The 24,167-nt window shown below is 41.0% G+C and overlaps 3 protein-coding genes across 7 annotated transcripts; all 3 read right to left on the minus strand.

Moving 5' to 3' along the window:
* Window positions 1-11,706: 11,706 nt before the first annotated feature.
* On the minus strand, window positions 11,707-17,668 carry LOC128629018 (uncharacterized). Of its 3 annotated transcripts, none has more exons than XM_053675076.1 (10): window positions 17,295-17,668; window positions 16,770-16,884; window positions 16,012-16,111; window positions 14,148-15,341; window positions 13,582-14,006; window positions 13,281-13,414; window positions 12,945-13,166; window positions 12,643-12,842; window positions 12,256-12,471; window positions 11,707-12,066 (listed from the first exon to the last, which is right to left on the minus strand). In XM_053675076.1, exons 5-10 carry the CDS (start codon window positions 13,756-13,758, stop codon window positions 11,717-11,719), a joined length of 1,299 nt encoding a protein of 432 aa, XP_053531051.1. In that variant the 5' UTR covers window positions 13,759-14,006; window positions 14,148-15,341; window positions 16,012-16,111; window positions 16,770-16,884; window positions 17,295-17,668; the 3' UTR covers window positions 11,707-11,716. The 3 variants fall into 3 exon arrangements, with proteins under 3 accessions (XP_053531051.1, XP_053531050.1, XP_053531052.1); XM_053675075.1 differs by having other exon boundaries at window positions 16,770-16,895; XM_053675077.1 differs by lacking the exon at window positions 17,295-17,668 and having other exon boundaries at window positions 11,707-12,063; window positions 16,770-16,978.
* A 785-nt stretch (window positions 17,669-18,453) lies between these two features.
* Window positions 18,454-20,895, minus strand: LOC128629019 (nanos homolog 1). Of its 3 annotated transcripts, XM_053675080.1 has the most exons (3): window positions 20,850-20,895; window positions 19,704-19,806; window positions 18,454-19,595 (listed from the first exon to the last, which is right to left on the minus strand). In XM_053675080.1, the coding sequence occupies exons 2-3, from the start codon at window positions 19,794-19,796 to the stop codon at window positions 19,221-19,223; spliced, it is 468 nt and encodes a 155-aa protein (XP_053531055.1). In that variant the 5' UTR covers window positions 19,797-19,806; window positions 20,850-20,895; the 3' UTR covers window positions 18,454-19,220. The 3 variants fall into 3 exon arrangements, with proteins under 3 accessions (XP_053531055.1, XP_053531053.1, XP_053531054.1); XM_053675078.1 differs by having other exon boundaries at window positions 18,454-19,806; XM_053675079.1 differs by lacking the exon at window positions 20,850-20,895 and adding an exon at window positions 20,762-20,849 and having other exon boundaries at window positions 18,454-19,806.
* Window positions 20,896-21,738: 843 nt separating this feature from the next.
* Window positions 21,739-24,167, minus strand: LOC108261303 (N-lysine methyltransferase KMT5A-like). The gene is made up of 6 exons (XM_017462211.3): window positions 23,973-24,167; window positions 23,747-23,860; window positions 23,446-23,579; window positions 22,807-23,331; window positions 22,464-22,679; window positions 21,739-22,257 (listed from the first exon to the last, which is right to left on the minus strand). Exons 4-6 carry the CDS (start codon window positions 22,940-22,942, stop codon window positions 21,848-21,850), a joined length of 762 nt encoding a protein of 253 aa, XP_017317700.1. The 5' UTR covers window positions 22,943-23,331; window positions 23,446-23,579; window positions 23,747-23,860; window positions 23,973-24,167; the 3' UTR covers window positions 21,739-21,847.

Below are 24,167 nucleotides of genomic sequence, written 5' to 3' on the forward strand. Positions count from 1 at the left end.
GAGGTCTGAGGGTAGATGTGTTTTATATGTATATAAATAAATAAACATCAAATTAATATACGGTTTCGACTTGCACTTTAGGTATGGCGTCAGACCATGGGTGACCAGCCAGAGAGCACGCCGGGTCTTCGAGACAGCCACCAAGAGTCTGACTGACTCAGAGAAGTCTCTGGTAGCTGACTATCTGACACATTCGACTGCTACAGCGGAGAAACATTACCGCATGAAGCAGGCAGACAATGTCGTGAGGGCTAGTCAGCTCCTGGATTTGCTGGCTGGTCAGTCGAGGTACACATGTTTTATATTTGTCGACACAATTAATACAATCCACAATTTGTAAACAAATTATATTATATGCACCAGTCTAATACTCTTCTCCTTCTAAAATATTGTGTGACGGAAGATGGAGGGAAGGGCAAGGGCTTTATTGCTACCCGAAGATTTCTGGCTGGTGAAGAGGTGTGTGACTACCACGGGCAGGTCGTCACAGCCTCAGAGGGACACAGCACTCACAGCACTGTGAGTGCGGAGGACGGTGTTCACATGTTTTTTTTCGAAAACATGAATGGACAGGCTATGTGCACTGACGCACATTCGCCTTGCTGTGAGTGCCATCCAGACCGACAGACTTTTGGGCGGTTAATCAACCACTCAAGGAAACGTTGCAACCTGAGGCCCAGAGCATACACTCTTCAAAACGGGGTGGACATTATTATTTTCCTGGCCACAAAGAACATTAAAGAAAATGAAGAACTTTTGTTTGATTACGGTGTTGAAAGAAGGTCTTTTATAGGAAAGGGTTTAAACCTCCTTTGGGTATGAATGTGTAAATACCTGTGAAAATTCGTGTAAATACTAGTGTAAAAAATATGTAGAATGTGCATAAATACGGCCCGTATTACTTGTTATCTTCCTTTTTTTTAATGAATGAGTTTTTCTATGTAAATAAACTTGCCTTGCCTTCTGCCTAGTTTATATTAATATGCTCTGTGTCACTAGAATACCGGTGTAAATGTGTAAATACTCCTCTGTAAATAAAATTTGCATTTGTATGAGTGTATAAATCAGTTTTGGAACAAGAATTTATGTTTAACCTGTAACGATGTGCTCCCAGTTTATTTATTATTGGTGTGGTTTGGTGTATAATGGCTTATTTCCTATACAAGAAAATCTTTTATAGTAAATGTATGAGCAGTATCTGGTGTATGAGCAGAATCTGGTGTTTGTCAATAACTGGAATCTGTTCTGGGAGCGTCCTAGGTTGTTTCGTCCTGATGGCCTGCACCCCAGCAGCCTTGGAGCGGAACTGCTTTCAGACAACATTTCCAAGGCGCTACACTCCAAGTGACTGCCTACCGTAAGTACATCTTCCAATAATAACAACATTTAGTATAATCAATGTTCAATTAAAAATCCGGCAAAGGTAATACATACTATAGAGACTGTGTCTGTTCTCCGAGCTATACAAATATATAGAAAATCTCGGAAAGTCTATCTTCGTAACCTAATTAACATAAAATTAAATCATATTGAATGCACAGCCAGCACTTTTGATCTGAGGCTAGGACTATTAAACATTAGATCTCTCGCGTCTAAGGCTCTTATTGTTAACGACATCATTACTGATCAGGAATGTAATTTAATGTATTTAACAGAAACTTGGATTAAACCAAACGAGTACATAGCATTAAATGAAGCCAGTCCTCCTGGATACAGTTATGTACATCAGCCTCGTTCAACTGGTAGAGGAGGAGGTGTTGGACTCATCCATAGTAAAAATCTAGTCCTCACACAAAAATTCAATTCAATTCAATTTCAATTCAATTTTATTTGTATAGCGCTTTTTACAATAGACATTGTCTCAAAGCAGCTTTACAGAAATATCAACACGGTAAGAACCTAAGCATAAATTTAATTCTTTTGAAATTCTTTATACCAGTATAAGTTATGTAGCCACAAAAAAATAAGTCAATTCCTCTAATTATTATTTACAGACCCCCAGGGCCATATACTGAATTTCTTAGTGAATTTGCAGACTTTGTCTCAAACCTGGTTGTGTCTGTAGATAAAGCATTAATCGTCGGAGACTTTAATATTCATTTTGATAACCTGGAAGACCCTCTAAGATTAGCGGTTGTGTCCATCTTAGATTCAGTAGGGATTAATCAGAACGTAATCGGGCCTACTCATAATGGTGGTCACACTCTTGACCTCATACTAACATACGGACTAAGTATAGAAAATATTACCATTTTTCCGCAGTCTGAAGTTGTCTCAGACCATTATCTTATCTCGTTCATAATACGTATTGATCATAATATTTACACCTCGCCTCGCTACCGCATAAAACGTACCTACAAATCAGCTACTGCACCGAGCTTCATAAATAACCTCGCAGAAACATCAATTAGATTTGGATCACCGTCAGATCACACAGAACTCGATCAGGCGACTGAAAGCTTGGAGTCAACACTCCGCTACACGCTAGATAGAGTGGCTCCACTCAAAAGGAAAATAATTAGAGAAAAAAAATTAGCACCCTGGTATAACGATCAAACGCGAACCTTAAAACAGACAACTCGACAATTAGAACGTAAATGGCGTCAAACCAAACTGGTGATATTTCAAACAGCATGGAAGGAGAGCCTACTGAAATATAGGAAATCTCTTGGCGATGCTAGAAAAATCTATTTCTCCACCTTAATAGGAGACAACAAAAACAATTCTAGATTCCTTTTCAACACAGTAGCAAAATTAACTAAGAATAAAACCACTACAGAGAGAAACACTCAATCATTACATAGCAGTGAAGATTTCATGAAATTTTTCATTGATAAGGTTGAAAATATTAGACGTGAAATACAGGCCATTAAATTAAAACCGGACAGTACTGTAACAAACCCATTACATGACAATGTAGCAATATCAGATCAATGTTTAGAGTGTTTTGCTCCGCTTAGAGAGACCGAACTAGCTACATTAATCTCTTCAGCCAATTCATCAACTTGCATACTAGATCCCTTACCTACATGTTTGTTTAAACAGATTTGTCCAGGAGTAATTGAACCACTTCTAAATATAATCAATTCTTCCCTAAGCACTGGCTATTTACCTAAATCACTTAAATTAGCAGTTATTAAACCCTTGATTAAAAAACCTGATCTTGACCCGTCTCAATTGTCCAACTATAGACCAATATCAAATCTCCCCTTCATCTCTAAGATTTTAGAAAAGGTTGTAGCAAAGCAGTTATGCTCGTACTTAGATAGGAATAACATTCATGAAATGTATCAGTCAGGATTTAGACCTCATCACTGCACAGAGACAGCGTTAGTTAAAGTAGTAAATGACCTTCTAGTGACTTACGATCAGGGTTGTGTCTCGCTGCTTGTGTTACTCGACCTTAGTGCAGCTTTTGATACTATAGATCACACTATTCTACTTGATAGATTAGAAAATGTTGTTGGTATTAAGGGAACAGTCCTCTCCTGGCTCAGGTCTTATCTGACCGATCGTTATCAGTTCGTAGATGTAAATGGTGATTTCTCCATACGTACTGAGGTTACTTTTGGAGTTCCACAGGGTTCTGTTTTAGGCCCACTGCTCTTTACTTTATATATATGCTACCCCTAGGTCAAAACATGGAATTAGCTTCCACTGTTATGCTGATGATACACAGTTGTATGTTTCAGCGAAGCCAGAGGACAGACAGAAGCTTAGTAAAGTTGAGGACTGTGTAAAGGACATTAGACATTGGATGTTAATTAACTTCCTTCTACTTAATTCTGATAAAACAGAAATACTTTTATTAGGCCCACGTGTAGCTAGAAGTAATCTTTCTGATCTCACAGTAACTCTGGATGGTCTTTCTGTTTCATCATGTACAGCAGTTAAAGACCTTGGAGTGATTATTGACTCCAGCCTATCATTTGATGCTCATGTAGATAATATTACTAGGATAGCCTTCTTTCATCTCAGAAATATTTCTAAAATAAGAAACATATTGTCACTACACGATGCGGAAATACTAGTTCATGCATTCGTCACCTCTAGATTAGATTACTGTAATGCCATACTGTCTGGATGTTCCAGTAGGAATATAAATAAGCTCCAGTTAGTCGAGAATGCAGCTGCTAGAGTCCTAACTAGAACCAGAAGATACGCCCACATCACCCCGATCTCATCCACACTGCCCTGGCTCCCAGTAAAATCTCGCATTAATTATAAAATACTTTTATTAACCTATAAAGCACTAAATGGTCTCGCGCCACAATATCTAAGCGACCTTTTGGTTTTATATGATCCGCCACGCCTACTTAGGTCAAAAGATGCAGGCTATTTGACGGTACCTCTGATAGTGAATGCTACAGCAGGGGGAAGAGCTTTCTCTTATAGAGCCCCACAGTTATGGAACAGTCTTCCTATTAGTGTTCGGGACTCAGACACAGTCTCAGTGTTTAAGTCTAAGCTTAAAACGTATTTGTTTACTCAAGCCTACCCTGACTAGATTCTGTTCTACTACTTCGCAGTCATAATTATCTTTTTTCTCCCTCTCTCCTTTCGCCGAGCCCCACACGAATTTATGGAGATACTAGAGATCCAGATCCTTTCTGCCTCTGGATGGAGCTCAAATCTTCTTTAATTCCAGACTGCTGGGACTACGGCTGCTCCTAACGCCATACAGACTTCATATAAATCCATAATGAACTTTTTCACACTAACTGTTGTTACCCAGATGAGGATGGGTTCCCTTCTGAGTCGGGTTCCTCTCAAGATTTCTTCGTCTTAAAACATCTTAGGGAGTTTTTCCTTGCCACCGTCGCCACTCAGTGGCTTGCTCAGTCGGGATAAATTCGCAACTTTAATATCTGTATACCATGTTGATATTTCTGTAAAGCTGCTTTGAGACAATGTCTATTGTAAAAAGCGCTATGCAAATAAAATTGAATTGAACTGAATTGAATTAAATGGGGTTAGACTTCCGTTGGTTATAAATGTGTAAATGTGTGTAAATACTCCTCTGTAAACAATATGTGTATGTGCATGAGTGTATAAGTACAGTTTATAACAAGAATTTAAGTTTACACTGTGAAGACGTGCTCAAAGTTTGTTATTGATGTAGCGTCATTCCTTGTACACTTTCACCCATATCACTTATTAGCTGTCTCTTACTACCCCTTTAACGAGCTGTGCCTCCACGAAATGCATCAGCTGCCCATTAAAAATGTTGTTGATGTCACTTGTTGTGACATTTTTGTTGACTAGCTAGACAGAAGGAGACCAGAAGTTTTTAAAGCACTGAAAGTATCTACCACCAACCTGCACATACATGGTTGATGACCATGATTCTGTTGACCGGCTCATAGTCCGGAGCGAGATCCTGCAGGATGTCGTGGGGTGGTGATGAACTCTGATGGCTTGCTCTCGGTGTCTTAGGTAGGGATACATCGCGCAAGTCCAAACTCAGAGACTCCTTACTGGGTGGCTTATTCCTGTTCGCAATGGTCAGGTTGACTTAAAGACAGAAGCACACCAGAATTTTTAAAGCACTGAAAATGTCTACCTCTAATAAACCGCGAGCACATCTTTACAGGGTAAACTTAAATTCTTGTTATAAATTTTATTTATACACTCCTGCACATTTTATACACATTATACACATTTTTATGGGCTAGTGGCAATGGGACATTTTTCCTATGAAATGTTGTAGAAGTGATCATCTCAAAAAGTAAACAATTGCTGAGATTAATAGAAATAAATTGTTCAATATCGATATTGTCTGTTTCCCACCTTGTTAATTCGTTGTTCATAATTATTGTGAGAAATCATTAACGTGATCAGTGTCTTCACATTGATGAGTATCATTTATCATTAATAATAATATATATAACTAAAGGCAAACTGAGCAAATTTGTTATTTCAGAAGAGTTTATCAAACTGGTATCGCTTCGTATGACTCAGTACCCCTGAAGTAGCTCTCAGTTTCAAAAAGGTTGGTGACCCCGATCTATACGAACGTGCAGGAAACGGGAATCAAACATTACTTTCTAGTCAGTCAATGATGATTCAGTAGAATAATTCGGCAAATAACGACCAAAACAAACGGTAAAACTGAAAAATATAAACATGGGAACTTACCAATTGTCCTGTCCGGAATATACTAACAAGATATGAACAGCTATACCAATTATCCCGGTGTGCGTCGCTAATAACGGAACGTGCAGGAACGGGAATCAAACATTACTTCCTAGTCAGACAATGATGATTCAGTGGAATAATTCCGCAAATTAAGACAAAAATAAACGGTAAAAGTAAAGGTTCACGAATTAAATACTGTTTATTATATCAAACGGGCTTTGTATATAATACTCAGAGTTGTATATAACATTTGGTAGTGGTAGTAATGGTAGTAAAGGCACAAAGACTCGCAGTCACACTGCATGCTCAAAGATACACAAAGATCAGAGGTAAAGTAAAAGAAAAACAATTTTATTTAAATATTCAACCAAAAACCCCAGTGAAAATAAACACATAAAACAAGTGCATACACAAATAAAGTGCACACAAAGTTAGTAAAGTAAAACTCTTGACAGTCACACCTTTCCAGGTGTTAGAGCATTTTGGATTTGAGTTAATATAGTTTATATGCATGTAACAAGCCTCGGTGCTGCATTTGTTTGTTTTTATATATTATATAAAACGTAAATGTTATACTGTCTTGGTACAAATGACATAGTCGATGCCTCTGAATCTTCTGCAATTTTGTAAGAGTTTCAATTTCTAAAAAGATTTTTTTGTTGTTGTTTTAATTTTTTTTGTCCACTCTTGTAAAATAAAAATGTGACCAGAGTGTGAATTTTTGTCTTCACTGACTTCAAGTGCTAGTTTATGCTGGCTATTAAGCAGACATAATCTTTTTGACTTAATTTAATTCAAATTCAAACGTGAAATTCTGGGGGAAAGCCTGTATCTTCTGTGCCAACAGCAGCAGCACTGGGCCATTAAGGAAGACAAAAGAGTGCCGTATGTGGGTGGGTGGGTAGGTGACAGAAGGACCTGTGTGAAACAAGACACAGACAGAACGACACTTACTCCTTCTTCAGGGTCGCGGGGGAACCTGGAGCCAATCCCAGGGGCATCGGGCACAAGGCGGGGTACACCCTGGACAGGGTGCCAGTGCATCGCAGGGCACAATCACATACACACGCACACACAGGTACCCTATCATATATTTTTAAAATACCCTTTTTAATTTAGATTAATTTCATTTTGTTCAATTATATTTTTCCCCCTCAAGTATTTTGGTGATGAAGAGGACGAGGAAGACAGATGATGATTAGAAAAAATTTTGGACTCAGGAAAAAAAGAAAGAAAGAAAGAAAAATAACTTTTCAGTCCTTTAAAAAATTCTGGTCTCCTTCTGTCAAGCTAAAGTGATGGTAATATAAATTACTCACTTACTGCATCATTAAGAAGTTGCTATCTAACTAAAGTTAACTTCTTCTGTAAACACAATTAAAGCTGGCTTTACGTCTAACAAGCTATAACAAGCTATCAAATTAACATGCTAAAAAGCTATAAATATCATGGCAAAACTATTTTTAAAAAAAAACTGGGTCTTTTTTTTATGTGTCTAAAATGTTCGGGGTTTTTTTTTTAACCCATGCTCTTTCACACGATGTTGTTGCAGCACCGTGACATTTGTGTGTGTGTGTGTGTGTGTGTGTGTGTGTGTGTGTGTGTGTGTGTGTGTGAAATATTTGGCCACCATAGGTATATCATTTGTGAAAATTGTGCCCACAGGTAAGCAAACCCCTCTCTCACACAGTGATTATTGTGATGGATAATTTCAGTAATTACTGTGATGTTTGATTTCTCTGAAATCAAATATCAATTTACATTTATTTTATGTTCTCAGTAACTGAATATGGCAGAGGACTGTGGACGGTCGTACAGTTCTGACCATTCAAGCGTAAGCATGCCTAAAGGAATTCCATCAATTTTTAAAATAATGATTTTTATATCATGCATAAATACTTGGTATGTCAATAAAAGTTTAATTTTGCTGCTTTTCCACAGGCATCCACTTACATTCTGTCTCCAACAGTAAGCAGTATAGACTTTATTTTGTTAAATGTCATTTTCATTGTGTCACACACCGTGACGGAGCAGAGATAAGGCGGATGCAAGCGCAGGGTGAACAGTGTTTATTTTGACGACAGACAGGCAGACAAATCCAAAACGTCATCCAAGACATAATCCATAAACATGCAAGAGGTCAAGCGATTGACAAACAGGCATACACTGGGCTAGGCAGGAATCTAGGTCGTTACACAAAACAAGACACGAACTAAGACGATTAACTGGAAGCGGATATCCAGCACGAACTGACTATGACTATGACTATGACACGAATTACACTAACGCTAAACATTCACTTCGTATTATTTACTTACTTACTAACTTAATCTTCCACGTTGTGTGCTGGGAAGCGCGCGGTATATATGCGGACATGATTACCCTCGCAACTGCTAACAGCTGAGGGTAATCCGGACACACGTGACTTCCCAGCCAATGACGGAACAGGGAGGAGACATGACAGACATAAACAAAACCCACATGTCCCCATGTCCCTACGGTCAAAAGCGGAAAAGCAGGTGCTCGCGCAGTCGCGCTTCGAGCACGCTGCTTCAAGGGGGAATCGTGACAGAACCCCCCCCTAAAGGCACTCCTCCCGGAGTGCCATGAGTCATCCCATTTAATTGGTGGACCCGGCCCCCTGGACTGAATGTCCCAGGCAGAACCAGGAAACTGCACGGTGTTCTTGGCGGCGCAGGGAAGCGGAGCAACATCCACAGCCGGGCAGGCAGGCTGAGCAAAGTCCTCGGCGGAGCATGAAGGCAGAGCGACATCCACAGCCGGGCAGGCGGGCTGAGCGAAGTCCTCGGCGGAGCATGAAGGCAGAGCGACGTCCACAGCCGGGCAGGCGAGCTGAGCGAAATCCTTGGCGGAGCATGAAAGCTGAGCGACGATCTCAGCTGGACAGGGAGGCTGAGCGACGACCTCAGCTGGACAGGGAAACAGAGCACTGTACTCAGCGGAGCAGGGAAGCAGGGCGACGTCCTCGTCGGAGCCTGAAAGCGGAGCGACGTCCCCAGCTGAACTGGAAGGCAGAGCGAAGTCCCCTGTAAGGCCAGGGAGAGGAGCGTGGGTCTCCGTGCGGCCAGGGAGAGGAACGTGGGTCTCCTCGACGCAGAAGGGGGGAACGCTATCTGCCATGGAGCAGGAAGGCTGAGCGACGTCCACAGCTGAACAGGGAGGCTGAGCGGCGTCCTCAGCTGAACAGGCGGGCTGAGCGGCGTCCTCAGCTGAACAGGCGGGCTGAGCGACGTCCACAGCTGAACGGGGAGGCTGAGCGACATCCACAGCTGAACGGGGAGGCTGAGCGACGTCCACAGCTGAACGGGGAGGCTGAGCGACATCCACAGCTGAACGGGGAGGCTGAGCGACGTCCGCAGCTGAACAGGGCAGCGGGACAGCCTTCTTGGCTGTGCAGGGCAGCGGGACAGCCTCCTCGGCTGTGCATGGCAGCGGGACAGCCTCCTCAGCCAGTCCCTCTGAGGTCGCCATGTTGACCTCAGGTGAGAGCTCCACAGCTGAGACCTCCCCGTAGGCCTCAGGCTGGAGCTCTGCTGTCCTCATTGCCCCCCCCAAAAAAATTTCTGGGCCAGCCTTCACCTCTGGACTGCGCAGCAAGGTGTGCCTCCCCTGCAGTGGAAAGCCCCAGATGCTCAGGTTACTCTGCTGGCTGTGTTGCAAGGCGGACTGTGGCGTGAGCAGAGCTTGGCGATGCGTGTCGGCGGACTGTGGCGTGAGCGGAGCTTGGCGGTGCGTGTCGGCGGACTGTGGCGTGAGCGGAGCTTGGCGGTGCGTGTCGGCGGACTGTGGCATGAGCGGAGCTTGGCGGTGCGTGTCAGCGGACTGTGGCGTGAGCAGGGCCTGGCTGTGCGTGTCAGCAGCCTTGAACGGGAGCTCAGGGACTGGAGGCTGGACCTGGAGCTCAGGGACTGGAGGCTGGACCTGGAGCTCAGGGACTGGAGGCTTGACTTGGAGCTCAGGGACGCGAGACTTGACTTGGATCTCAGGGACGCGAGACTTGACTTGGATCTCAGGGACGCGAGACTTGACTTGGATCTCAGGGACGCGAGACTGGACTTGGACCTTAGGGACTTCAGACTTGACTTGGACCTTAGGGACTTCAGACTTGACTTGGACCTTAGGGACTTCAGACTTGACTGGGACTTGGACATCAGGGACATGAGACTTGACTGGGACTTGGACTTTCCTGACTGGAGGCTTGGCTTGGATCTCAGGGTTGAGCTCTGTATGACGTTGCCTGTAGTAGTGGGTAAACGGCAGGGCAGGTTCGCCTTCCAGACTTACACCCCTGAGAAGTTGCTCTAGCTCCTCCTTCGCCTCCAGACTCCCGAATCACAACATGAAATTCCCCACAAACTGTTCTACACCGTCCAGGTTCCTACAGTGCTTCTCCAGTTTGAGCTGAACCCATTGACGGGCCGGTCCAAAGAACCGGGACCATATAAATCGGAGCCATTGCTTCTCCTCTGGCTTAGGGTCTAACAGACTGGCGAAGTAGTATTGACAGTCTACCAGGAAATACTCTGGGGCACCGAAAAATCCGTTGAATGGGTCCGGAAGCAGTGAACAGTGTTTATTTTGACGACAGACAGGCAGACAAATCCAAAACGTGATCCAAGACGTAATCCATAAACATGCAAGAGGTCAGGCGATTGGCAAACAGGCATACACTGGGCTAGGCAGGAATCTAGGTCGTTACACAAAACAAGACACGAACTAAGACGATTAACTGGAAGCGGATATCCAGCACGAACTGACTATGACTATGACCATGACTATGACACGAATTACACTAACGCTAAACATTCACTTCGTATTATTTACTTACTTACTAACTTAATCTTCTGCGTTGTGTGCTGGGAAGCGTGCGGTATATATGCGGACATGATTACCCTCGCAACTGCTAACAGCTGAGGGTAATCCGGACACACGTGACTTCCCAGCCAATGACGGAACAGGGAGGAGACATGACAGACATAAACAAAACCCACGTGTCCCGATGTCCCTACGGTCAACAGCGGAAAAGCAGGTGCTCGCGCATTCGCGCTTCGACCACGCTGCTTCAAGGGGGAATCGTGACACATTGAATGTTATACATTAATATTTAAAAAAAAAAAGTGTATGCAGATGTAGTTTAGTGTGATTCGACAGGAAAGTGACTTCTGTCTCAGTTCCTCAGAAGAGGATGACATGCTACCTCCTCCCACTCCTCCCCCTCCTTCCCTGCGGTTGTTGGCACAGGCACAGAAGATACAGGCTTTCCCCCAGAATTTCAAGTTTGAATTTGAATTAAATTAAGTCAAATACACTCTTCTGAAATATTGTAATATAATTGTAATAGTCTACGCAGAATTAGGCTTTTCAAATATTTAAAACAGTATTATCACATAGCTGGCCATTGAATTAGGCTTTAGGAGGTGGCATGTCATTCTCTTCTGAGGAACTGAGACAGAAGTCACTTTCCTGCAGAATATAGCACATCATCAGATGAGCAAAATCACTCATCTAGCCATTGCAGATCCTGGTCCTCTCCTCGGAAGGACTTCCTTTTCACCCCTTAGTCAAACTTCAGATCAATGTGCACACTGATGTCCCGCAGGGCCCTGAAGAGGACGACATCCACGTCCTGTCCATTCACCTTCAAAACGAAATGTTCAGGACACAGGTTGGCTTGCTTGGATGAATGGTTCAGTCTTCTGCCCACAGTGTCTGCACAGGGGTGGCATTCACAGGGAAAAGTCTGCGCGTCGATGCAGAGAGGCCTCTGGCCGGTCCTGAAGAAAAACAGGTACACTGCTTCATCCTGCAGATTCTGCATCATGACTTTTCCCTGGGCATATGTGATTACCTTCCCATGGTAATTACACACGATGTCACCCTTGGAAAAGGGTTGGGTTGCAACAACTGCTGCAAAAGAGAGCAAAACAATATGCATCAGATGAAAAGAACGAAATCAACAGGTTTACAAACAGTGTTTTGTGTTTATTTTTTCTGTTAGGTTGTAAGGTAAATTACAAATAGCAAAACCATAATTTAAGTAATAATAACTTCTCCCCGCATGACAAAAATAATAAAAAAGTTTTTTTTTTTTTTTACCTAGCCCTTTCTCTCCACCAAAATCTTTGATGGCCAGGCCTTTCCACGTCTGCTGAGACACGTTCCGGCGGAGGTCCTCATCAGTCTCGATGACAAATTGGGTGGCTGGTTTCCAGGCCGCCAAAACATCCGCTGGCTTTGGACAGTTGTTCTTCCACCCTTCCTTCAGAATCCCATATTTCACCCTGCTTTCTTGGGGTTTTCGGGTAAAGGCCTCTAGAACGAAGAATAAAATCACTTCAGTCACACACGTCAGGTATCGAAAGGAACAAATCACAACAGAAACGATTTGAGCTTGTGGGTGGAGACCATAGATTTGCCCCCCTGTCAAAATTTTTTTAATTCATTTTGGTAGTCAGCGTGGTATTTATTGAACAGGGTACTTACTCAGCAGCCGTTCCATTCTTTTGGCCTTTTGGGTGGCACGCCACTTGTCGTAGAAGACACGATCGCCCGGAAACCCTGCCTTTAACCTGTCCAGTTTGGTGGGTGCTTTGCTGTCTGCCGATGCTGGAAACCTCATTAAAAAGGCTGCAAAGTCTAAAGACTTTGTGCCCGATGGACCGGAAAACCGGTCGGTGTCAGAGCTGTAAGAGGAACAAGGTATGTGTTAACATAATCGAAATTAGGTGAACAACAAATACATGCAAATGTGATGTTTCGTGTCTGTTTAAGATGAAGAACCCTACGCTGCCAAGGAGTCCAGCAGTGTAGCCGTGGCCACTACAGTCTGTGGCGTAGGTACTCTGTGCAGTTTGGCCACAGCAGTGTTGTAGGCCAGGTAAGAGGACACGGCCTCCTTCTCCGTGTCCGTCAGGTTAGCCGCCGCTGTCTCTAAAGCACCTCTCGCCTGACGACTGGTGGCTCTTAGAAAGTTTTCGAGTGTGCCCACACTCCAGCTTTTTACATAACTGCAGAAAGAAAAGGTTACATGAAATGTTAATTGTAGTATGATCGGGTCTGATATTTTCTGTATAGAAAGTGAACAATCACACACGAGTATGTCGAATTGTGTAGGTACGTACGCTTTGTGGAGCACACCGAGGTCATTCGAAACTGTGAGCAAAGCAGTGTCAGCTGACGAAAGGAAGAACCTGTCACAGTTCAGGTCACTCCTGATCACTCTTGGCCGGATGTGCGAGTAATATGCCTGCAACCACTGTGTGAACGAGAAATACGCAGGCACTTAATTTTACGGTTGTCTCAGGAATAAAATGCAGATGATCTGAACCACAGGCTGAACAATTTCTGTAAGGTACAGTATAGACACAGTTATATACACTTTCAAAACCCCCACTAAAATCATGGGCTAGCAGAAGAACTTACAGCTTCCTCCTCCTTTGTCAAGGCAAAACAGGCAGCTGGCTGCATCGTTTCATTTCGGCCGAAGCCAATCACCACCCTGTCGTCAACTTCCTTCCTGTTGACCCACTCTGACACCTGAAAAACAATGGAAAGGCAGAATTTGTTAATGAACACATTTGTAAATAACCACCACAGCATATTTTTAAGAGAAAAATGTCATTTAGACCGTTAAAATAGATGCACTTACTGTCAGGCCTTGCACAGCTGCCGGGCACTGAAAGTGACGTAACACCAAAAGTGCCGTGCAGTAGCGGCGATAGCTGGTCTGCTCTGTTGAGAGGACCTGTGCGCTTGAGACGAGCTTCCGAAAGATTTTCAGGAAGTCGTTCCTGGCTACCGCCAAAATGGCCTGGTACTGTGTCGGTGTGCGAACACTGTCATCATATCTATTTTGAACACAGAAAAGAAACAGAGACGTGTAATTAAAAAGGCCGTACTCAGCGTTGTAGTAGTGAATTATAACATTTGTAATAATACAGAAGGAATCAGTAATAATACAGAATTTGTCATACAGAACACTTTATTACTTATTGTAGTTATCTCTGAGCAGAAGTCGAATCCTGTTGTGAGGAGGTGGCATCACCTGAGTCAATGGCCATGTCTGACTCTTGCGGCATGTTGGTGATAAAGAACCCACACCTCTGAAATTCTTCCGCCAGTAAAGAAGCACACGGACTGTGGGGCAGGATAGAACAAAGCTGGCGGTAATCCCAGGTCCTGTTCCTCCAGACCCACCGTCTGGAAGATACCTTGGCCTTCTGGATCTCAGCTTGCCTTTCTTCTGCTGTGCTGTCTTTCAAATACACTCTAGCCAGGTGGCCAGCGAGATGTTTCTGCGGCTTCTTGCACCGCAAGCAGTGGACAATGTTGCGTTCAGCAAACCTTCAAAAATAACGAGACCATGAGTACAGAGAAAGTCCAGTGAAGGAAACACAAATAAACACAAGCAAATACAGTAAATGACACAAAATGTCTTACCTGTTTGGAGCCATTCTTAAAGCGGTATCAAAGCAAAATTAAGCAAATGCAGGAACAGAATATATATCCTTATCCAAAAAAGAGTAAAGTACCTTGAATGTACCCTCTGTATTTATGCCCAAACATTAGACACGCCCACCTATTCTGAGGCATCAGGCGACCAATCACCAATTCGTTGACAGGTAATACGAAGCTGGGTTGAGATCTGGAGGGATACGCCTTCTGTGGTGTAATGCTTAGGATATCACTTTGTCTTGAAAATGCAGCTCGGACTATCTAAAATGTATGTTTTGATTAAGCATTATGCAAATAAATAGAGTTAAAAAAAAAACAAAAAACTGGCATACAGGTATATATAACAAGATATATAGTCAGGCAAATTAACAAGACCATTTTGGAGTTCACTAGAATTTTTTTCTTTAAAAAAAAAACATCATGTCCTTAGCCCCTGGGAGATGGATGGATATTCCGATGGAATGCTAGGGAGCATCTTGCTATTAGGGATGTGAAAGCAAATTTAATAGTATTTCATAAATAATACTTTAGTGGTACAAAATAATAATATAAACTAGTCGGAAGTATTGGTATAAGTGTGTAAATACAATTTATAACAAGAATTTAAGTGTACCCTGAAAAGATACTTATTTCGTGACAGATGAAGTCTGTTATTCTGACTAGTTTATATTATTATATAATAATAACAAACAGTCCATATTGAAACAAATACTCACTTGGAATTTAACCTGTAGGGAAAAATGAAATGATTACATATACATTTCTCTGAATGACAACCCATATATATATATATATATATATATATATATATATATATATATATATATATATATATATATAAAACAAAATATATGGCCATGCAAATGAACAAGTCCATTTTTCGAGGCACTCCATGTTCACGAGAATTTTTTTTCATTAAAAAAAAAAAGGCACCACGTCCTTTAGCCACTGATTAAACTGCATTAGTTTTGACACATGATACAGCTGAACAATTGACTTTTTAGGGCTGGTCTGTGTACCGAAGATAAAAGTATTAAATTGAATGAATTTTTTTTTTCTAAAATATTTTATTTTTACATGGTTATGTATATACTGCAAAACCCAACAACAGACACGTGAATTCAAATGGGAAGTCTCTGTAACTCCATAAAATATGGAATAAAGTGTTGCCATTTATATATATATATATATATATATGTATATATATATATATATATATATATATATATATATATATATATATATATATATATATATATAACATAATAATATAAACTAGTCAGAAGTATTTGTATAAGTGTTGAAATAAAGTTTATAACAAGAATTCAAGTGTACCCTGTAAAGATACTTATTTCGTGACAGATGAAGTCAGAATAGCTTACTGTAACAAATTCTCACCTAGAATTTAAGCTCCATCAGCTGAATAGCTCGATAGCTCATTCGTTAACGGCCCATCGAGGTGAACAAAAGACTGCCCTGTCATACAGTGGACCCTGACCTGTAGGGAAAAATGAAATGATTACATTTACATTTAAATTCGTGTAAATACTAGTGTAAAAAAAAAAAAACCACACAAAAAAACATGTAGAATGTGCATAAATACGGCCCGTATTACTTGTTATCTTCCTTTTTTTTAATGATTGAGTTTTTCAATGTAAATAAACTTGCCTTGCCTTCTGACTAGTTTATATTAATATGCTCACTAGATATGTCACTAGATATATCACTAATATGTGTCACTAGAATACCGGTGTAAATGTGTAAATACTCATCTGTAAATAAAATTTGCATTTGTATGAGTGTATAAATCAGTTTTGGAACAAGAATGTAAGTTTACCCTGTAACGATGTGCTCCCAGTTTATTTATTATTGGTGTGGTTTGGTGTATATTGGTTTATTTCCTATACAAGAAAATCTTTTATAGCAAATGGGATTAGATGTGTAAATGTGTGTAAATACTCCTCTGTAAAAAAAAAAATGTGTATGTGCATGAGTGTATAAATACAATTTATAACAAGAATTTAACGAGCCTCCATGAAATGCATCAGGTGCCCATTAAAAATGTTGTTGATGTCACTTGTTGTGACATTTTTGTTGACTAGCTAGACAGAAGGAGACCAGAAGTTTTTAAAGCACTGAAAATATCTACCACCAACCTGCACATACGTGGTTGATGACCGTGATTCTGTTGCTCGCTCAGTCCGGAGCGAGATCCTGCAGGATGTCGTGGGGTGGTGATAAATTCTGATAGCTTGCTCTCGGTCTGTTTGCCTAAACAATTTCTGAGATTAATAGATATAAATTGTTGAATATCGATATTGTCTGTTTCCCACCTTGTTAATTCGTTGTTCATAATTATTGTGAGAACTCATTAACGTGATCAGTGTCTTCACATAGATGAGTATCATTTATCATTAATAATAATATATATAACTAAAGGCAAACTGAGCAAATTTGTTATTTCAGAAGAGTTTATCAAACTGGTATCGCTTCGTATGACTCAGTACCCCTGAAGTAGCTCTCAGTTTCAAAAAGGTTGGTGACCCTGATCTATACGAACGTGCAGGAAACGGGAATCAAACATTACTTCCTAGTCAGTCAATGATGATTCAGTAGAATAATTCGGCAAATAACGACCAAAACAAACGGTAAAACTGAACAATATAAACATGGGAACTTACCAATTGTCCTGACCGGAATATACTAACAAGATATGAACACCTATACCAATTATCCCGGTGTGCGTCGCTAATAACGGAACGTGCAGGAACGGGAATCAAACATTACTTCCTAGTCAGACAATGATGATTCAGTGGAATAATTCCGCAAATTAAGACAAAAATAAACGGTAAAAGTAAAGGTTCACAAATTAAATACTGTTTATTATATCAAACGGGCTTTGTATATAATACTCAGAGTTGTATGTAACATTTGGTCGTGGTAGTAATGGTAGTAAAGGCACAAACACAAAGACTCACAGTCACACTGCATGCTCAAAGATACACAAAGATCAGAGGTAAAGTTAAAGAAAAACAATTTTATTTAAATATTCAGCCCATCCCCCTCCTCTTCATCTGTGTCTTTCTCATACTCGTCATCACCAAAGTACTTGAGGGAAAAATATAAATGAAATATGATAAAAATGAAATAAATAAAAAAACAATTTTAAATATATGATAGTGTATGTATTGTTCTCCTTAGTGGCTGTCTTTTGCTGACTGCTTCAAAAGGTGAAATAATAAATCAAATTAAATGCAATTCAATTGCAATGATCAAAACGATCAGAGTCACATTTATTCTCACATTTAATGTGATACACATTTATTTAGTCACACCATTATCAAACAAGTTATTATATAAACATGTGGCTTATCTGTGTGCTTGCATGAGGGAATCCTCAATCATTACACCAGAGCTGGTGAAAATTTCAGAAATTCACTGCAGTACCATCTACATCCACCGGGACAGGCAAAGGTTGGTCTTGGGCCTTCAAAGGTCAACTTCAACTTGCACTAAATAATATCCTGTTCACCACCAGAAGGTCCCATATAAACATTCTAGGCATCTCTGCAAAGGCCTAATTCTCAGCTTTAATATAATAATTAAAGTTTTATTAATTCTTTAAATAGTTGATCTATGAAAATATGCTCTGGTGGAATATGCTCTTCTGTCTTCCTTAATGGCCCTGCTGTTGTTGGCACAGCCACAGAAGATACAGGCTTTCCCCCAGAATTTCACGTTTGAATTTGAATTAAATTAAGTCAAAAAGATTGTGTCTGCTTAATAGCCACCCTAAACTAGCTCTTGAAGTCAGTGAAGACAAAAATTCACACTCTGGTCACATTTTTATTTTACAAGAGTGGACAAAAAAATTAAAACAACAACAAAAAAATCTTTTTAGAAATGGAAACTGTTACAAAATTGCAGAAGATTCAGAGGCATCGACTATGTCATTTGTACCAAGACAGTATAACATTTACGTTTTATATAATATATAAAAACAAACAAATGCAGCACCGAGGCTTGTTACATGCATATAAACTATATTAACTCAAATCCAAAATGCTCTAAAATATTTTAAAAGGTCACACATCAGAAGTTCTTAGAATTGTCAATAAAATAGACCAGAAAAATAGCATCAGGTCAGAGATTCACGGTCCCATCATGAAGCCCTGGAAAAACCTGCACCTGTAACATGTTGCACCTGTGAGGATCCAAAGAGGTCTGAGCACAAGCTTGTTAGAGAAATCAGCTTCAAAAACCCCAGTGAAAATAAACACACAAAACAAGTGCATACACAAATAAAGTGCACACAAAGTTAGTAAAGTAAAACTCTTGACAGTCACACCTTTCCAGGTGTTACAGCTCTAAACCCAGGGCATGTCATTCCAGAGCTAAAAACAACTAAGCCTAACAGCTCTAAGCCATAACTATAAGTACAATAATGCAGACATTAAAAATATAATGCTGAAAAACTTGTTTTTGCGCAACAAGGTTTTTAAATTTTTTTTTTTTTTTTAGCACTTTGAACTTTCTACAGCCACACACACTCAGATAAAAGCAATAAAAAATAACCTACAGTTTGGTAGCGAGTGTGAAAGTGGCGTTCAGATTTTCTGTAATTTCCGGGCAGCCCAGGTGCACTTGGAGGTGTAAATGGAGGTGTACGTGCTGTCCACGAGCGGGCAGAGGCGTATGGTGTGCGCGCGGTCGCCCGTCGCCCCGCACAGCGGACACACATACCGGCGCAGGTAAGGACACGCCACTTCTCCGCCGCTTCCCCTCAGGCAGTGTGACCTGAACACTTCTTCAGACTCGCGGTTATGTTTGCAGAAACCGCAGAACATTTCCCCAGAGTGAGAACCTTGAGGTGATGGAGGTAGAGGTGGAGACCCTGTGGTCCTGGTACGGCCGCGTTTCAGTTGCCCCATCGGCGTTTTCGGACTGCCTCTGACCACGGACATCTCAGGCTCGGGGAAAGTCTGGAACATTACAGCATTACGGCCCTGGTGATGAGAAATCTCAGGCGTAAACCTGAACTTCCGGACCTGGTGAGGTTCGGGAACAGAGGCTTCCCGCATCATACGCACCGTGTCCGCGAGACCCAAGTAATCCCGCCACGGCTGGAAGTAACGCTGGTCCTTGGGCTCCACGGATTCGTAGCGCAGCAGCAAAAACCACATTGCGCTTCAACTAGATAGAGGGGGGAAAAAGTGACTGTTAATTTTAAACATTTACATCAGCTACTACTCTGTTCGTCTGTACTTATGATTTAAAGAGACGCAATTCCACAATTTTCCTTAAAATGGCATTCCAGTCTGCAGGCCTTTAGGTTTGAAGCGTATCAATGAATTCTGAACAATTACCCCCGAAACGGTGTATGGCCTTCAGTCCCCAATAGCAGCTTAAGGCTTTTTTTGACTTTAATGCCTAACAGTAAAAAAAAATGTTCAGGATTGCTCCACATGTTTTTTGACATTTTTATTATTATTATTATTTATTTAGGTTTTTTATTTTATTATGGTGTTCAAAGAAATTATTTTATAGGAAAGGGTTTAGACTTCCTTTGGTTATAAATGTACATGTGTGTATCAGTGAAATTTATTAATTTTTAATAAATGTATGCATTTTCAAGTGATTCATTTACTTCTCTTTAAATCCAGTTTTAGACTGTGATATTACAAAGGTCTTTCCAGATTATTACTTGCCACACTGTGTGAGATAACCCCAGTAAAATTGCCTGAATTCTATAATATGATTTGTTCACCATGTTAGGTTTAAATCCTCTAAAAACAGATTCGCAATGGACTAACATTACTCCGTTCCAGTTCACATCCTTCAAAGCATTGGCATGTTTTGTTTACTCTCACAATCCCCCCTCTAACAATATATATATATATATATATATATATATATATATAAATCGCAGCCAGTGATGGTTAATTCGGCAAATTATCACAAAAATAAACGGTAAAACTGAACAATATAAACGTTTGAAATTACCAGATGACCAGTCCGAAGCAAGATATGAACAATACGATTGAGTAATTAATCTTATTTAGGTGTGCGTCGCTATAACGGACGTCCAGTAAATGGTAATCAAACATTACAAAACATCAAGAAACTATAATCAAACATCAGTTCCTACTTATATAGTGAAGATTTAGCGGATTAATTCGGCAAATTACCACCAGAAAAAACCTGTAAAACTGAATAATTTAAACATTTGTACTTACAAACATTAACTAGCCAAAACCTAAATAGTACGTAGTTGTGCGTCGCTAAATTCTGAACATGCAGGAAACGAAATCAAATATATAGTTCCTAGTCAGTGATGATTTAGCAGAACACGAACCTTTTTGAAACTGAGAGCTACTTCATGGGTACTGAGTCATACGAAGCGATACTAGTTTGATAAACTCTTCTGAAATAACAAATTTGCTCAGTTTGCCTTTAGTTATATATATTATTATTAATGATAAATGTTACTCATCTATGTGAATACACTGATCACGTTAATGATTTCTCACAATAATTATCAAGAATGAATTAACCAGGTGGGAAACAGACAATATCAATATTCAACAATTTATTTATATTAATCTCAGCATTTGTTAAAATTTTGAGATGATCACTTCTACAGCATTTCATAGGAAAAATGTCCCATTGTCACTAGCCACTGACAAACCATTTCAACAAATCATGAACAATGTTGCACCATGTTTGAAAAAGTTGTCAATTATGTAATGTTTTCACACACACACAATAATTAAAAGTTTATTAATTCTTTAAGTACTTGACCTATGAAAATATGCTCTGGTGGAATATGCTCTTCTGTCTTCCTTAATGGCCCTGCTTTCCCCCAGAATTTCAAGTTTGAATTTGAATTAAATTAAGTCAAAATGATTGTGTCTGCTTAATAGCCACCCTAAACTAGCACAAGTGAGACAAAAATACAAAGTCTACATGATACAGGATTTCAAGTTTAAATTTGAGTTAAACTACCAAAGATTGTGTCAAAAAGATTGTGTCTGCTTAATAGCCACCCTAAACAAGCACAAGTGAAGACAAAACACATACTCTAGTCACATTTTTATTTTGCAAAAAAGTGGATGGAAAAAAAATTCTTAGTAACAGTCTACACAGAATTAGGCTTTTAAAATATTGACATAATTTACAACATAGGGATCTGAACCCCGTTTGACTAGCATAGCACATCATCAGATGAGCAAAATCACTCATCTAGCCATTGCAGATCCTGGCCCTCTCCTCGGAAGGACTTCCTTTTCACCCCATAGTCAAACTTCAGTTCAGTGTCCACACTGATGTCCCGCAGGGCCTTGAAGAGGATGACATCCACGTCCTGTACATTCACCTTCAAAACGAAAGGTTCTGGACACAGGTTGGCTTGCTTGGAAGAATGGTTCAGTCTTCTGCCCACAGTGTCTGCACAGGGATGGCATTCACAGGGAAAAGTCTGGGCGTCGATGCAGAGATGCCTCTGGCCGGTCCTGAAGAAAAACAGGTACCCTGTTTCATCCTGTAGATTCTGCATCATGACTTTTCCCTGGGCATATGTGATTACCTTCCCATGGTAATTACACACGATGTCACCCTTGGAAAAGGGTTGGGTTGCAACAACTCCTGCAAAAGAGAGCAACAGTATGCATCAGATGAAAAGAACGAAATCAACAGGTTTACAAACAGTGTTTTGTTTTAATTTTTTCTGTTAGGTTGTAAGGTAAATTCAAATAGCAAAACCAGAATTTAAGTAATAATAACTTCTCCCCTCATTACAAAAATAACAAAATAGTTTTTCTTTTTCTTTTTTTTTTACCTAGCCCTTTTACCTAGCCCTTTCTCTCCACCAAAATCTTTGATGGCCAGGCCTTTCAACGTCTGCTGAGACACGTTCCGGTGGAGATCCTCTTCAGTCTCGATGACAAGTTTGGTGGCTGGTTTCCAAGCCGCCAAAACGTCCGCTGGCTTTGGACAGTTGTTCTTCCACCCTTCCTTCAGAATCCCGTATTTCACCGTGCTTTCTTGGGGTTTTCGGGTAAAGGCCTCTAGAACGAAGAATAAAATAACTTCAGTTTGAGCTTGTGGGTGGAGACCATAGATTTGCTCCCTTGTCAAAATTTTTTTAAATTCATTTTGGTAGTCAACGTGGTATTTATTGAACAGGGTACTTACTCAGCAGCCGTTCCATTCTTTTGGCCTTTTGGGCGGCACGCCACTTGTCGTAGAAGACACGATCGCCCGGAAACCCTGCCTTTAACCTGTCCAGTTTGGTGGGTGCTTTGCTGTCTGCCGATGCCGGAAACTTCATTAAAAAGTCTGCAAAGTCCAAAGACTTCGTGCCCGATGGACCGGAAAACCGGTCGGTGTCAGTGCTGTAAGAGGAAAGAAGGTATGTGTTAACATATTAGAAATTAGGTGAACAACAAATACATGCAATTGTGATGTTTCGTGTCTGTTTAAGAGGAAGAACCCTACCCTGCCAAGGAGTCCAGCAGTGTAGCCGTGGCCACTACAGTCTGTGGCGTAGGTACTCTGCGCAGTTTTGCCACAGCAGTGTTGTAGGCCAGGTAAGAGGACACGGCCTCCTTCTCCGTGTCCGTCAGGTTAGCCGCCGCTATCTCTAAAGCACCTCTCGCCTGACGACTGGTGGCTCTTAAAAAGTTTTCGAGTGTTCCCATACTCCAGCTTTTTTCATAACTGCAGAAAGAAAAGGTTACATGAAATGTTAATTGTAGTATGATCGGGTCTGATATTTTCTGTATAGAAAGTGAACAATCACACACGAGTATGTCGAATTGTGTAGGTACGTACGCTTTGTGGAGCACACCGAGGTCATTCGAAACTGTGAGCAAAGCAGTGCCAGCTGACGAAAGGAAGAACCTGTCACAGTTCAGGTCACTCCTGATCACTCTTGGCCGGATGTGCGAGTAATATGCCTGCAACCACTGTGTGAATGAGAAATACGCGGGCACTTAATTTTACGGTTGTCTCAGGAATAAAATGCAGATGATCTGAACCACAGGCTGAACAATTTCTGTAAGGTACAGTATAGACACAATTATATACACTTCCAAAATCCCCACTAAAATCATGGGCTAGCAGAAGAACTTACAGCTTCCTCCTCCTTTGTCAAGGCAAAACAGGCAGCTGGCTGCATCGTTTCATTTCGGCCGAAGCCAATCACCACCCTGTCGTCAACTTCCTTCCTGTTGACCCACTCTGACACCTGAAAAACAATGGAAAGGCAGAATTTGTTAATGAACACATTTGTAAATAACCACCACAGCATATTTTTAAGAGAAAAATGTCATTTAGACCGTTAAAATAGATACACTTACTGTCAGGCCTTGCACAGCTGCCGGGCACTGAAAGTGACGTAACACCAAAAGTGCCGTGCAGTAGCGGCGATAGCTGGTCTCCTCTGTTGAGAGGACCTGTGCGCTTGAGACGAGCTTCCGAAAGATTTTCAGGAAGTCGTTCCTGGCTACCGCCAAAATGGCCTGGTACTGTGTCGGTGTGCGAACACTTTCATC

Source organism: Ictalurus punctatus, chromosome 24 (genome assembly GCF_001660625.3).
Source record: "Ictalurus punctatus breed USDA103 chromosome 24, Coco_2.0, whole genome shotgun sequence".
In the NCBI taxonomy this organism is placed as follows: Eukaryota; Metazoa; Chordata; class Actinopteri; order Siluriformes; family Ictaluridae; genus Ictalurus; species Ictalurus punctatus.